The following is a 16,574-nucleotide window of genomic DNA, read 5'->3' on the forward strand; positions in this document are numbered from 1 at the left end:
ACAGGTGAATATCCCTCCCCCAGTGTGAAGCTGTTGGTGTGTCCAAAGATTGGATGCAGAAGTGAATTTCTTTCCACATCATCATCATCATAGGCAGTCCCTCGAAATCGCCCTAAGTGGAGGAAGAGCATCTGGGAGGGCGCTGAGCATCTTGAGTCTCGTCGCCGGGAGCATGCAGAAAACGAGTGCAGGCAGCGGAAGGAGCATTCAGTGAACCAGACTTTAGAGTGGAAGACTCGCTTCCACTCTAAAAGTGAGTTCTCAGGTGACTACAGTCCAATACGGGAATTAGTGTCTCTGTCACAGGTGGGACAGACAGTCGTTGGAGGAAAGGGTGGGTGGGAAGTCTGGTTTACTGCACGCTCCTTCCACTGCCTGCACTTGTTTTCTGCATGCTCTCGGCGACGAGACTCAAGATGCTCAGCGCCCTCCCAGATGCTCTTCCTCCACATAGGGCGATCTTTGGTCAGGGACTCCCAGGTGGCGGTGGGGATGTTGCACTTTATCAAGGAGGCTTTGAGGGTGTCCTTGAAACGTTTCTTCTGCCCGCCTGGGGCTCGCTTGCCGTGCAGGAGTTCCGAGTTTAGAGTATAATTACCACAAGTTTACTGGGTACTCCGGGAAGATACTGTTTTCTAGTTAATGCCCAAATATCTTTTAAATTTTACACAATACTGTAAATATATTCCTAATCAGGTTTACAAGGAAACCAGGAAATTTTTACCTGGATTTTGCCAAGTTCACCAGTACTTTCCATTCTGCTGGCAACATTAACTGCATTCCCCCATATATCGTACTGAGGCTTCTGTGCTCCAATGACACCAGCAATCACAGGTCCGTGGTTTATGCCTGTACACAACAGAAATGCATACTAAGTAAATGGTCAGACAAAGGCATACAATTTGAGTTTATACTGGATGCAGGAAGTACATGATTTATAATTTATGATATAGTAGTTTTAAAATCTGGATAATTATTGTGGATATTGAATTGCAATGATATAGTCCTCCTATAAGGCATTTCCTCAATGGGTAATAAGCAGTTGGATTATGCTGCCACTAATATAAAGATATTGTAGATATGGAGAAGAACAAAAGTATATTTCTTTTTATTTTGTTGGTCCCAAACATCGGCTTCTGTTGGCACTGACTGTGTAAGATGGCAATGTTCAAATCTTTCTGTGGCTAACATAGTTAGTTGTGCTTACTAAAGTAATTAAGAGTTTTTTAATGCTTGCCAGAATTATAGAATATAACTTACCAACACGCAGCTTGAAATTATTGAAAGAATGTCTGTTGATGCCATCCAGTTTACTGATTAACGCAGTGGCAAACTCCACCATGATGCCAATGTGAGCACAGGGCTTTTCACTATCCTGTCAAAACAATAAAGCAATAGTACTATTAAACATGCAAAAGAATAAGCTAAAGTTCAACCACGGAACACAGAGGTAGTGAGTACTTGTAAAAAAAAAAGATCAAATGTTTCAAATTATTGTACCCTAGCACGTGTTGCTAATCTTGGCTGCAAATGTAAAAACAGTGATAGTGAAGCAGGAGGCAATATAAAATGTGGTTTTATTCCTTCAATAAACTAATTCTTACATTTTTATACTATACTATCACATCAAAACATCTGAAACAGTTAAGAGAAAGAAATACTTTTGAAGTGCAGGAAGACGCAGAAGAGGAAGACGCCCCAAACAGCCCCTTCCGGGGTAAGGATATCCAGGATGGAATCATCCACCTGCGGTACCAGTGACCACAACACCAATTCCCCTTTCAACATTAGTCCCATATCTTCGCTTCCCTCCGCTATTGACCATCACAGCGTCGTATTGGTCACAATGCTGAAATAAAAACCACCACAAAGCAAACATTCCAATCCAACTTTATACATCAATCCATCCGATATGACATCATTAAACCAACTCATCACCCTTAAGCATTCCCTTAGTGACTGTCTTGTGTGCGCCTTTGCTTATCCTACTGATGTCATGCAGTGCTACCCCAGTGGCTGCAGCATGGCTGATGGAAGGCTGCTGACTTCCAGTGGGGAACACTGCAAATCGCCTTGCTAGTCGATCTTGAGGAGCTGATGGCTGGGAGCGTGAAGTTGAGTGACAGTGTTTCTTCTTCACTTTCCTTTCCCTTTTCTTGGTCGACCACTGGCTGGGAAGGCTGCATTTCTTTAGTGTGTGAAATGAGGAAGGCACAAAGGTGGAGTTGTGGTGAGGGGAGGTGCATGCGAGAAGGAGGATAAATTATGAGGATGCCAGCATCTTGTATCCTTTCAGCCCCACCACTGGCCAAGGGCTCAGCCAAGCCCCTGCCAAGGATGGCCAGCATCATCTCCTCCAAGTGGGTGAGGTGAAGCTAAGAATGGGAGGTGTGCTTCATGTTTGGTACAGACTGTTAATAGGTGAGTGATTGGGGGGGAGTAGTGCATTGAGAAGTGCATGAGGCTAGTGGTGCCATTTGAAGCTTCGTTGGGTACTGGAGCCAGGTCGTAGGGGCAACGTTGCTGGCAGTGACAGTGTCGGTGATCTGTTCCCACATCCTTCTTTCTGGAAGAATCCCTGGCCCCTGTGGGTACAGGACCTGTCTTGCAGTGTTGACCCTCTGCATAAAGCTAGAGTGCTGCATGCGAGCCCCTTCCTTGCTGTTAGTGCTGAAGAACTTTTAGCATTTTTTAGGTGCGGTTATAGTTTTAAGATCTGAAGACTCCCATTCGGGAATTCTTCGTAATGTAAATCAGAAGGCAGTTGAGCTGTAAGGGCAAAACCTGTCTATTTTTACATGATTTTTATTTTTTTCATTTCAGAAGTCCCTTTAAGGGACCGAACTGCTTTCTGAAATGAAACAAAAGGCTATTCTTGCTGCAATGACGCTACAACCGTGCTACATTGAAGCCTCCTGCCAGGACTAACACCACCAAAATGGCATTGCACAGTAAGTTTAAAGTGGAAGTAATGTTGATTTGTCACCAGTGCCAATTTACTGGTCCTGCCAACGCCATCATTTCTGGCAGCTTTTAACACCGACCGGCCTGTAGTGGCACTGGCAAGTTTTTACCGATATCGAATTTCTAGGCCATAGTGTTTATATTGAGGCTACTTCACTTAAAAGGATTAACTGTAGAATATTTTAAATATAGTAAAGATAAAATTAGTACTTAGCATTTACTGCTGTTGCTATCATTGCGGCAGTCAGCGGCAGCAGGCGGTGAGTTCACCAAGTTCAGGGCCTATATTTGTTCCCCATGTGTAAATATAGATCAAATAGCAAACAAACCATTAAGCACCTCAAAGGATTGAAACAAATAGTTTAATAATTAATTGTTGCATGCTCTCAAGAGAAAAAGACTATGCTGGTAATGTCAGAGCTACTTGGGGTTACCTGTTTATTTTCATGACCTGTGCCGATACTAAGACCTGCAGCAGCCATGTAGGTGCTCCCAATAGTTTTTATCTTTTCAACACCACTGAACTTCGGTTTTGACAAAAGCTGCAAAAGAAATGTAAAATGTTGTGAATTTGAAAAAATACAGATAAACATATAACGATCGCAAAATGTTTAAACTCCAGTAAAAATCTTGCTAAAAAAATTACCTCGTCAAAGTCTGCTATTATTTCATTTAATAGTCTCAGGCACTCGAGTCCTTCTTTGTTTACATCGCATTCTGTGTAAAATTCTTTAAAATCAGGAACTGATGCGAACATGATACAAACACAGTCGTAAGACTGATGATACAAATCCTGCACAAGAAAATCAAAAATAGGTTTCCTCGCATCAATAAAAACACATTTTAGAGAAGCTTTAATAGTAGTCGACATGTCTATACGTATTAAACAGCCTAGATTTTTTTTTTCCAGTTATCTCCTCTTCCCCATCTCTCATGATTCATGGTGGGTTGTAGCAGTATAGGACTCAGTGGCTTACTAATAGAAAACAGAGTCGGGATAATTGGGTCATTTTCCAGTTGGCAAACGGTAACAAGTGGGGTGCCAGAGGGATCGGTGCTGGGGCTTCAACTATTTACAATCTATATTAATGACTTGGATGAAGGGACCGAGTGTAATGTAGCCAAGTTTGCTGATGATACAAAGATAGGTGGGAAAGCAAGTTGTGAGGAGGACACAAAAAATCTGCAGAGAGATCTAGACAGGCTAAGTGAGTGGGCAAAAATTTGGCAAATGGAGTATAATGTGGGAAAGTGTGAAGTTATCCACTTTGGCAGGAAAAATAAAAAAGCAAATTATTACTTAAATGGAGATAAATTACAAAAGGCTGCAGTACAGAGGGACCTGGGGGTCCTTGTGCATAAAACACAAAAAGTTAGTATGCAGATACAGCAGGTAATCAGGAAGGCAAATGGAATGTTGGCCGTTATTGCAAAGGGGATGGAGTATAAAAGCAGGTAAGTCCTACTACAACTGTACAGGGTATTGGTGAGGCCACACCTAGAGTACTGCGTACAGTTTTGGTCTCCTTATTTAAGGAAGGATATACTTGCATTGGAGGCAGTTCAGAGAAGGTTCACTAGGTTGATTCCTGAGATGAAGGGGTTGACTTATGAGGAAAGGTTGATTAGGTTGGGCCTATACTCATTGGAGTTTAGAAGAATGAGAGGTGATCTTATTGAAACATATAAGATTCTGAGGGGGCTCGACAAGGTAGATGCAAAGAGGAATCTAGAACTAGGGGGCATAGTTTCAGAATAAGGGGTCGCCCATTTAAAACTGAGATGAGAAGGAATTTCTTCTCTCAGAGGTTGTAAATCTGTGGAATTCTCTGCCCGAGAGCTGTGGAGGCTGGGTTATTGAACATATTTAAGGTGGAGATAGACAGATTTTTAAACGATAAGGGAGTGAGGGTTATAGGGAGTGGTTAGGGAAGTGGAGTTGAGCCCAAGACCAGATCAGCCATGATCTTATTAAATGGCGGAACAGGCTCGAGGGGCCAAATGGCCTACTCCTGCTCCTATTTCTTATGTTCTTGTGTTTAAAAATGACAAAAGTGGAACTCTGTACAAAATGCTGAAAATATATGGTAGGCCTGTTAATATCTTGTAAAGAAAGTCAAGTTAACTTTTCAGACAAAATCTGTCTTTATTACTCCCAAGATGGTACCAGTTTGATACTAGCACTTACAGTATCTTGCTGGATAAGATAAAGTTATCTTTAAAGGAACAGATGATATTTCAGTGAGATAGATCAAAACTTTTACACGTGAAAGATTAATCTGGCACTTATCACAGGAGAAATACTTTGCTTGTTCCAGAGATAACTAACCCTTGATTGAACTGTAAGTATGTATTTGAATGATTTCTGCAACAAAATGTATTACTGCCAACAATTAAACACTCCTTCACATACATTATTCATCATTTTGATCTTCATGTAGCAGTGCTGGGCAATGATTATTATTGGCAAATACTGTTCCGTGCAAGGAATCCATACCTCATTCTTTTTATTTTCACCAATGAAGTGTGCAGCGACATGTCCTGGCAACACATTTTCCAATAAAAGACGATTAAGGTTCTCCATTGTCTCGATTTCTTCCCTCTCTTTTTTAAATTTATTCTTCCATAGGAAGTCTAGTCTACAATAATATTCATTCTGCAAATAAAAAAAAGACTACATTTGCCTGCCAGTAATTTAAGTATAGGAAAAAGTTACATATTTCAGAACTGTAACATTTCTTTTACCTGTTTTGTTAAAAACAGCAGAGTGAATCCAAACAGAAGGAGGTAAAAGCTACCCATAACCTTTGGGTTTTTCATGGGAGTTGGTTTCCTACTGTTGAAAAATGAAAATCACAGAATTAGTTGCTCCTAATTAATGAAATATTGTTATGATTTAAATTCAGGAGTAATAAATATACTCGTGACTATTCGATAAAGGTATCACCAACATACAGTAAATACAAGCAAAATGATATTGCATATATTTACAATAATCTATATTACATAACTTATACAACATGAGCCAAATGACAAACCTCATTTTACAAGTGCTCAGAAATCAAGTATCTCTAACTGTGATAGGTTGACTGGCACACAAAATACTGGTATCGCCGCAGATCTTCTTCAGACTAGGAATGCACAGGCATACCAATTTTCTTAATTTGGTGAGATTGTGGTTTTCTTTGAGTCCTGATCCCCATAGTGCAGAGTGGCACAACAAAGGCTCTATCTGTATCACATGAGTTATTGATTAGGTTTGATTTTAGAAATCCTCAGCGTATACTGTGAGCAGCAGAGGGTAAAGAGCACAATAAATAATGCTCTAGGAACACAATCTTTGCACCTGTTGCCCCCTGCACAGAATAGTCCAAATCTCACAACTGGGGCAAGGCACGGGACAAAAGCCAGGTACATTCCTATGGGGAAAGGAACGTTCTTTTTTTAAGACTACAGAAAGACAGCTGCTGTCTCAAACCTGTAGTAAATTTGTAGAGAACCATTGGTAGCAGCCCGCCCACCAGTTTGGCCAAGAATTAGTATATGGTAGCGCGACACCAAAGAGGAGTGAATATTGAAAAATAATAAACACAAATTGTGAAAATAAAAATTGTGCACAAAAGTATCAGATTTTTTTTGTTAATAGAGCAACTGAAATGAATTATTTACAAGCTGCTTTATGCAAATAGGTGTTTGGTTATATAGTTCTCACAGTTGTGATGTTTAGCCCAACAATGCACCAAATAAAAACAGAAAATGCTGGAAATCTCAGCGGGTCAGGCAGCATCTGTGGAGAGAAAAAGAGAGTTAATGTTTCAGGTCGGTGATGAAGAGTTATCGACCTGAAACGTTAACTCTACTTTTCTCCACAGATGCTGCCCGACCTGCTGAGATTTCTAGCATTTTCTGTTTTTATTTCAGTTTCCAGCATCCGCAGTATTTTGCTTTTGTATTAATGCACCAAATAACCCCATTCCATACATGCTTCAGATTGGCATTAAAGAGGCATGAAGCACAAGTCAGATGCTTCCCCATTTGTCTAGGGAATGATTCTCAAACAGAAGACAAAAGTTAAATATAGAAGAAAAAGACGACAATATAATATAACTGAAGGATTGTATCCTTTCATTTGGCCTAGGCAAATTTTTCTAAATGTTTTTATATTGCTGGACAAATTTTAGAAAGATCTCCACACACAGGATGCTAATTAATATTATACCCCCAATCTGAGGGCTTGCTGCCAGCTGATGACATGGTTGCCTGTGGACAGAAGCGGCAATGATAAAAGCAAATTTCTCAGGGAGTCAGTTATCAGTGACAACACATGCACATTATCAGACGATTAAAATTTCCCATTAGTTAAATCATACCTGCTGTACAGAAAAACCTTGTAGGCATCAAACAAAGGAGCATAGGTCTCTAGGAGAATGATGTTATAAACCACACAGGCAATAATTAATAGGCATGCTTTGAGCTCAAAGCTAACTCTGAGGAAGACTGAGCAGGTGATGAGTCCCAGAATACAACAGCATACGTAATACTACCAAAAACAAATGTAAAAGAATTAGAATACTCACAACAGTTTTCTGTTAACTTCTTATTAAATGATCAATGATTCAGATAATGCATTAAATTAAACAAATTTCAACTAACAATGGATTTGCAATGTAGTTATGCATCAGTTCTCTACTGCTCCTGTTGATATCAACACATCAGAAATGAACCACCCAACACAGTTGTGGAAACAAACTCCCGTCTTCACCAAAGATACCTTTCATTGTGTTGTGTGGCACTATCACCGTGCTAAATGGGATAGATTCAGAACAGATATAGCAGCTCAAAACTGGGCATCCATGAGGTGCTGTGGGCCATTAGTAGCAGCAGAATTGTATTCCACCAGAATCTGTAACATCATGGCCTGGCATATCCCTCACTCTACCATTAGCATCAAGCTAGAGGACCAACCCTGGTACAATTAGGAGTGCAGAAGAGTATGCCAGGAGCAGCACCAGGCGCACCTAAAATTAAGGTGCCAACCTGGGGAAGCTGCAACACAGATGCTAAACAGCAGAAGCACCATACCATAGACAGAGCTAAGCGATCCTACAATCAACAGATCAGATCAAAGCTCTGCAGTCCTGCAACATCCAGTCATGAATGGCGGTGGACCATGAAATAACTATTGGGAGGAGGAGGCTCCATAAATATCCCCATCCTTAATTATGGAGGAACCCAGCACGCAAGTGTAAAAGACAAGGCTTAAGCATTTGCAACCATCTTCAGCCAGAAGTGCCTAGTTGATAATCCATAAATCGGCCTCCTCATGAGCTCCCCGCCATCACAGAAGCCAGTCTTCAGCAAATTTGATTCACTCCATGTCATATTAAGAAATGGCTGAGTGCACTGGATACAGCAAAGGCTACGGGCCCCGACAACATCCCAGCTATCGTGCTGAAGACTTGTGCTCCAGAACTAGCCACACCTCGAGCCAAGCTGTTCCAGCACAGCTACAACATTGGCATCTATCCTACAATGTGGAAAACTGCCCAGGTATGTCCTGTCCACAAAGATCCGTCCAATTACCACCCCGTCAGTCTGCTCTCAATCATCATCAAAGTGATTGAAGGTGACGTCAACAGTGCCATCAAGCGGCACATACTCACCAATAACCTGCTCACTGATGCTCAGTTTGGGTTCTGCCAGGACCACTCAGCTCCAGACCTCATTACAGCCTTGGCCCAAACATGGACAAAAGAGCTGAATTCCAGAGGTGAGGGTGACTGCCCTGGACATCAAGGCAGCATTTGACTGAGTGTTGCATCAAGGAGCCCGAGTAAAATTGAATTCAATGGGAATCAGGGGCTTCTTTGGCAGCACCTCCCAAACCCGCGACCTAGAAGGATAAGGGCAGCAGGCACATGGGAACACCATCACTTGCAAGTTCCCCTCCAAGTTACACACAATCCTGATTGGAAATATATCACCGTTCCTTCACTGTCGCTGGGTCAAAATCCTGGAACTCCCTCCCTAACAGCACTGTGGGAGTACCTTCACCACGTGGACTGCAGAGGTTCAAGAAGGTGGCTCACCATCACCTTCTCAAGGGCAATTAAGGATGGGCAATAAATGCTGGCCACATCCCATGAACGAATATTTAAAAAAATTAGAAATGTATTAACTTACAAAGAAGGATATCTGAAATATATCTTTTCAGGATAAACTTGTAATTCAATGTACTTCATTAATGTAAACTAATACCATGAAGTAAGTGATTCAATCAAAAGTCTCAGAAAAGTCATGAAAAAAGGTTATGTATATTGAACAAAAGTTGAATTGCTGCTCAAGAATCAATTGGAGACTTTTGCACATTAAAGGAGTGGTGAAGGGTAGTGGGCAGAACGAACAATTAAAAATCAAGATTGAAAAGCATGGGGTAATTTTCCAATCATCAGGCAGGATCCTGTCAGCACAGAACATGCAAGACATTGGATGGAACACTGGGTGGTGAAACCCTTTGGCACAATCCCCGCCTGTTTCACGTTGAGCACCATCTCCTATTAAGATTTTGGTTTGGCCCTGAAGTGTTTCACACAAAGCATATGTCAATGTCTCGTAGACCCTATGCTTATGCTCCTTCTTGCTGTTTCACCAGTGGGAGCAGTAAGTAAATCTCTCTCCCCCTACATCACCGCTAACCTGTGACTACTTGAGTATACCCTCTACCTGAATAATGCACACTCATGTGCATAATTTATCTCTAATGAAAAACATTTGCCAGTCTTGGGCCCACCTCTAATCTATCCCAATCCAGTTATAATCTGTTTCCTTCTTCAAAAGTCATGACTCTACTCTATAATATATCATAAAGTGAATTTAATAACCATGCTATTTATGCCCTGATCCAGATTGTTAATACACTCAATAACAAAATCCTTAGGAGCCCCACCAGCGATCAGATCCCATTAGGAAGCAACCACATTTAAAGACATCCTTTGCCTGTAGTCTGTGGTGGGAGGGGAGAGGGGGAAAAGAGTGGAAGAGAGGGAATCGGGGAGGAGGGGGGGGGGAAGGGAATAGAGAGGGAATCAGAGGGGGGGAGGGGAGGAGGAGAAGAGAGGTAAATCGGAGAGTGGGGTGGGGGGGAGAAGAGGGGGAACTTGGGCTGGAGTGGGGGGGGGGAGGAAGATAGGTCAGGAACCGAGTGGGGGGAGGGAGGTCAGGAACCTGGGCAGGGAGGGAGGTGGGGAGGGGAGGAGGAGGTCAACAGGAACCTGGGCTGGGGGGGAAGGAGGTCAGGAACTTGGGCTGGGGGGAGGGGGGGGGGGGAAGAAGGAGGTCATGAACTTTGGGCAGGGGGGAGGAAGTCAACAGGAACCTGGGCGGGGAGGGAGGAGGTCAGGAACTTGGGCGGGGGGAGGGTGAATAGGTCAGGAACTTTGGCGGGGGCGGGGAAGAGAGGTGGTCAGGAACTTGGGCGGGGTGGGGGGAACAGAGTAGGTCAGGAACTTGGGCGGTGGGGGCAGGAACTTGTTTGTGGGTGGGCGAAGATCTTAACCCACGAGGCTGAGCCATGTCTGTTTCAAGTGAGTTCTATTCTGTCTGGAGTAGGAAGTTAGAATGGCTCAAATTACACTTTGCAAAGTAGGCAGAGAGGATCTAATTACATAGGCAGAGAGGATCTAATTACACACTCCAGAGAAACTGCTGGGTGTGTCTTGTCCTCCAAGGGGACCAATCAGCAATCAGAACTTGTCCTCCAAGGGGACCAATTAGAGATTTTGGTGTTGCGAATAAACATGTCCTAAAAAAAACCTAACCAACGTCAATCTTTTTCTCTTTCTGCTGAGTACAAAAGAAAATATTGCACATCATATTCTTGTAATAAAACATTCAATATTTTATGCAACCATTGCTTTATAGAGCATCAATGTTTAATAAACAGTTTTACTTGCAAGAACAAATATATAAAAAAGTAATATTTATCTCTACTTACGGGAAGGCAGTAATTCCCATCCATTGAAGTACTTGTCTTATTGTGCATTGTTTGATTGACACTTGGTATGAAGTGCTAAAAGGAAACCAGCAATATTCAATATAGCACATAGTTTTCACTGATACTGCACACTCCTAAAATATGATAATAAATAACATTTCAACCTGAAGTGTCTAATCTATGGCCCATGGATCACATAGGATCCACAAGCCCTGGCAATGTGGCCCAAAACTATGTGTCCTATTTGAATTGCTTGGCAGATTGGAAAAAGCTGTTTTTAGTAATGGTGCCTCATTCATGGACACATCCTAAATCTGAACATCAAGATCTGTTAGTATCTGTAGCTTTGGATTATTGGGAACGTTAATTTATACTTGATGCATGAGGCTCCATGCTATGCATCAAAGCCCAAAGAGTTTGGACATTTATTTAAACACTTAAGCGAAAAACTAAATATACAGACTTCAAGTTTCAAAAACAAAATCACATCAGCAGTTTCACCTCCAGCTACAGTTTTGTACCCAGTGTAAACTGGATGCAATCAATGACCCAGAGTACATTGTCCAGGAGAAAAATAGCCATGAATGTGTAGAAATGCCAATTGGCAAATTTCACATACGAACACTTATTGATACAGATATTAGCTGGTAAATGGACTAAACTCCACCTGCAGGAATGTAGTATAAGCACCATCACCTCCAAGTCATACAACATTCTTACTTGGATATACACTGCCATTCCTTCATCTTCATTAGGTCAAAATCCTAGAATTTCCTACCCAACACCATTGTGTAAGTACTACCATCGTAAAGACAGCAGCAGTTCAAGAAAGCCCCACGACCACCTTCTCAGGACAACGAGGGCTGGACAAATAACGTCAATGGGCTTGTCAACGACATCCACATCCCGAGAACAAAATGAGCATGTTACAGGAAACTCACCAATCAGAATTTCTATCTCAAATGCCAGAAAGAAAATAAAGTGTAAATAGAGGAGTATTTACCACAATTGTAAGTTGTGGGTCTATCAAGCAAAATTACGATCACTGTAATGTGACCCATTTCCAATGCCTCTTTCTTTAGTTCATCTTTAATACCAGGTGTACAAATCCATTCCCAACTTCATAAACTATTGGCACTACCACTCAGGTGGGGTTGATGTTTCACCATTCACCCCTACCTCACTTAAATTTACCTCAATATGGTTACATGACCCTCTCCCATCCACTTCAAATTCTGGACTTGCTATATCTTTATATGTAGTAGTATTATTGTCATAACTACATCAGAAACAAGCAAACTCCATCAATATGGATGGTACATGGCACTACTGTTTTAGGTGTCATTACTGACATCTGGAAAAACTGCACCCTTTGGGGCTTTTGAGTTACAAATTTACATCACTCAAAGAGTGAAGCAATTATGCAGTATCCTTAATTTAGTTCACATACAGTTTAAAAAAGATTCACTTCTGGAAATATTTGTCATGGTTACCGTTATATATTTAAACTTGTAATTACTCTTTACAGCTACCAAAGGGCTCATCCTCTGGAGTCCCAAGGGATCCCATAATCCTTTGGGAGCACAGGTTATTTAAGGAGGCCTCACAGGTTGGAGAGACACTCTGGAGACCTGCAATAAAAGACTACGGTCACACTTTACTTTGAGCCCACAGTGTTCAGTCTGACTCTTTCTCCATACTTAACAATTGGCGATGAGATACAGATAGTGAACCCAAAGATGCAGAGAACAGTGGGCATCCTGAAGAAATTCTCGGAGGGAGATGATTGGGAAACTTTTGTGGAGCGACTCGACCAATACTTCAGGCCAACGAGCTAGAAGGGGAAGAGAATGCTGCCAAATGAAGGCGATCCTCCTCACCGTCTGTGGGGCACCAACGTATGGCCTCATGAAGAATCTGCTCACTCCAGCAAAACCCAGAGAGAAATCGTACGATGACTTGTGCACACTGGTCCGAGCGCATCGGAACCCGAAGGAAAGCGTTCTGATGGCAAGCTACCAGTTCTACACCTACAAAAGATCTGAAAGCCAGGAAGTGGCGAGTTATGTTGCCGAGCTAAGACACCTTGCAGGACATTGCAAATTTGAAGGACATTTGGAGCATATGCTCAGAGACTTTTTCGTACTTGACATTGGCCATGAAACCATACTTCGCAAACTTTTGACTGTAGAGACCCCAACCTTGAGTAAGGCCATAGCGATAGCCCAGGCGTTCATTGCCACCAGTGACAATACTAAGCAAATCTCTCAGCACACAAGTGCTTCTACAAGTACCGTGAACATAGCGATGTTGTTTTCGAATCGCAACGTACAGAGCAGGTCACACATACCTGCAGCTGCACATCCACAGATGTCTCAGAGTCCATCATCAAGGGTGATGAATACAAGGCCATTAACACCTTGTTGGCGCTGCGGGGGTGATCATCGTTTCCATTCATGCCGATTCAAAGTGTACGTGTGCAAGGGTTGTGGAACAATGGGACACCTCCAACTTATGTGCAGGCGAGCTGCAAAGCCTGTTAAACTTGCAAACCACCATGTTGCAGAGGAGGACAGATCCATGGAGGATCACGACGAACCAGAGCCTCACATAGAGGAGGCAGAGGTACCTGGGGTGCACACATTCACCACAAATTGTCCCCTGATAATGCTGAATGTTGAACTAAATGGACTCCCGGTGTCAATGGAGCTGGACACGGGCGCGAGCCGTCCATCATGGGCAAAAAGACTTTCGAAAGATTGTGGTGCAACAAGGCCTCAAGGCCAGTCTTAACTCCAATTCGTACAAAATTATGAACTTATACAAAAGAACTGATTCCCGTAATCGGCAGTGCTACTGTAAAGGTCTCCTACGATGGAGCGGTGCACACGCTGCTCGGCAGGAGCTGGCTGGGAAAGATACGTTGGAACTGGGACGACATCCGAGCGCTATCGCCCGCTGACAACACTTTGTGTGCCCAGGTCTTAAACAAGTTCCCTTTGCTATTCGAACCAGGCATCGGGAAATTCCAAGGAGCTAACGTGCAGATCCACCTAATTCCGGGGGCGCGACCCATCCATCATAAGGCGAGAGCAGTACCGTACATGATGAGAGAAAAGGGAGCGATCGAGCTAGACCGGCTGCAAAGAGAGGGCATCATTTCACTGATCGAGTTCAATGAGTGGGCCAGCCCGATCGTTCCTGTCCTCAAGGGAGACGGTACCATCAGAATCTGTGGCGATTACAAAGTAACTATCAATCGTTTCTCCCTGCCGGACCAATACCCACTACCAAAGGCCGACAACCTCTTTGCAACGCTGGCGAGAGGAAAGACGTTCATAAAGCTGGAATTTACTTCAGCCTACCTGACGCAGGAACTGGAGGAATCATCGAAGGGCCTCACCTTCATCAACACGCACATTTATAACAGGTGCCCATTTGGAATTCGATCAGCGGCGGTGATATTCCAGGAAAACATGGAAAGCTTACTGAAGTCGGTCCCATGCACCATGGTTTTCCAGGATGACATCTTGGTCACAGGTCGGGACACAGTCGAGCATCTGCAGAATCTGGAGGAGGTTCTTAGTCGACTCAACCGCGTGCGGCTCAGGTTAAAACACTCGATGTGTGTTTTCCTGGCGCCTGAAGTAGAGTTCTTAGGGAGGAGGATCGCGGCGGACGGCATCAGGCCCACCGATTCGAAGACGGAGGCAATCGAGAACGCACCGAGGCCACAGAATGCGACGGAGCTGCGGTTATTTTTGGGACTCCTGAACTACTTTGCTAACTTCTTACCGGGTCTCAGCACACTGCTTGAACCACTGCATGTCTTACTACGAAAATGGGACTAATGGGTTTAGGGCAAAAGCCAAGAAAATACCTTTGTAAAAGCGAGAAAATTGTTATGCTCAAACAAATTGCTTGTGTTGTATGATCCATGTAAGCATTTGGTACTAGCATGTGATGCGTCGTCATATGGCGTCAGGTGTGCATTGCAACAAGCGATTTCGGGAAACTGCAACCGGTTGCTTATGCATCCAGGAGTCTGTCTAAGGCTGTGAGAGCCTACAGCATGATTGAGAAAGAAGTGTTAGCGTGTATCTATGGGGTAAAGAAAATGCATCAATATCTGTTTGGGCTAAAATTCGAATTGGAAACTGATCATAAGCCACTCATATACCTGTATTCCGAGAGTAAAGGGATAAATACCAACGCATCGGCTGGCATCCAGAGATGGGTGCTCACCTTGTCCACACACAACTATGCCATCCGCCACAGAGAACTGCACCGATGCTCTCAGTAAGCTGCCATTGCCCACCACGGGGTTGGAAATGGCGCAGCCCGCAGATTTAGCCAAGGTTATTGGAAGCATTTCAGAGTGAGCAATCACCCGTCACTGCCCGGCAGATCAAAACCTGGATGAGCCAGGACCCCTTATTGTCCCTAGTCAAAAACTGTGTGCTTCATGGGAGCTGGTCCAGTGTCCCAGTGGAAATGCAGGAAGAGATAAAGTCGTTCCAGTGGCGCAAAGATGAAATGTCTATACAGGCAGACTGCCTTCTGTGGGGTAATCGAATAGTGGTTCCCAAGAAGGGCAGTGACACCTTCATCAATGACCTCCACAGGACCCAACCGGCATCGTAATAATGAAAGCGATAACCAGTTCCCACGTGTGGTGGCCCGGTATCAATGCAGACTTAGAGTCCTGCGTTCACAGATGTAATACATGCTCGCAGTTAAGCAATGTACCCAGGGAGGCGCCACTAAGCTTATAGTCTTGGCCCTCCAAGCCGTGGTCTAGGCTACACGTCGACTATGTAGGCACGTTCTTGGGTAAAATGTTCCTTGTGGTTGTAGATGCGTAGTCTCACGATTGAATGTGAGATAATGTCTGCTAGCACGTCTGCTGCCACTACTGAAAGTCTGCGGGCCATGTTTGCCACACACGGCCTACCCTATTGTCCTGGTGAGTGACAATGTGCCATGTTTTACCAGTGCTAAGTTCAAAGAATTCATGACCTGTAACAGGATCAAGTATGTCACATCTGCCCCGTTTAAACCAGCATCCAATGGTCAGACAGAGAGAGCAGTGCAAACCATCAAGCAAGGCTTGAAGAGGATAATTGAAGGCTCACTGCAGACTCGCCTATCCCGAGTCCTGCTTAGCTACCGCATGGGACCCCACTCACTCACTGGGATCCCACCTGCTGAACTGCTCATGATAAGAGCACTTAAGACAAGGTTCTCGTTAATTCACCCTGATCTACATGAACAGGTGGAGAACAGGCGGCTTCAACAAAGTATATATCATGATAGCGCAAATGTGTCACGCGAGATTGAAATCAATGATCCTGTATTTGTATTGAATTATGGACAGGGTCCCAAGTGGCTTCCCGGCACTGTCGTGGCCAAAGAGGGGAGCAGAGTGTTTCGGGTCAAACTTTCAAATGGACTCATTCACCGGAAACACTTGGACCAAATCAAACTCAGATTCACGGACTATCCTGAGCAACCCACCTTGGACCCTACCTTTTTTGATCTTCCAACATACACACCAGTGGCAACCGGCACCACAGTTGACCACGAAGCAGAGCTCATCATCCACAGCAGCCCAGCA

General features: G+C 43.5%; 1 protein-coding gene across 3 annotated transcripts in view; it reads right to left on the reverse strand.

The window, feature by feature from the left end:
- Nucleotides 1–16,574, reverse strand: part of adcy7 (adenylate cyclase 7) — a 223,251-nt gene that overhangs the window by 11,136 nt on the left and 195,541 nt on the right. The window contains exons 18-25 of one of the 3 annotated variants that reach the window (XM_070898024.1): nucleotides 10,958–11,032; nucleotides 7,335–7,504; nucleotides 5,710–5,800; nucleotides 5,462–5,620; nucleotides 3,611–3,757; nucleotides 3,399–3,506; nucleotides 1,261–1,375; nucleotides 725–849 (exon numbers count right to left, since the gene is read on the reverse strand). In XM_070898024.1, coding sequence (XP_070754125.1) covers nucleotides 725–849; nucleotides 1,261–1,375; nucleotides 3,399–3,506; nucleotides 3,611–3,757; nucleotides 5,462–5,620; nucleotides 5,710–5,800; nucleotides 7,335–7,504; nucleotides 10,958–11,032 — 990 coding nt within the window. Of the gene's footprint in view, nucleotides 1–724; nucleotides 850–1,260; nucleotides 3,304–3,398; nucleotides 3,507–3,610; nucleotides 3,758–5,461; nucleotides 5,621–5,709; nucleotides 5,801–7,334; nucleotides 7,505–10,957; nucleotides 11,033–16,574 lie in introns of those variants that run through there. The other 2 variants (XM_070898025.1, XM_070898026.1) reach the window with 2 other exon arrangements.

Source organism: Pristiophorus japonicus, chromosome 13, assembly GCF_044704955.1.
Source record: "Pristiophorus japonicus isolate sPriJap1 chromosome 13, sPriJap1.hap1, whole genome shotgun sequence".
NCBI lineage: Eukaryota > Metazoa > Chordata > Chondrichthyes > Pristiophoridae > Pristiophorus > Pristiophorus japonicus.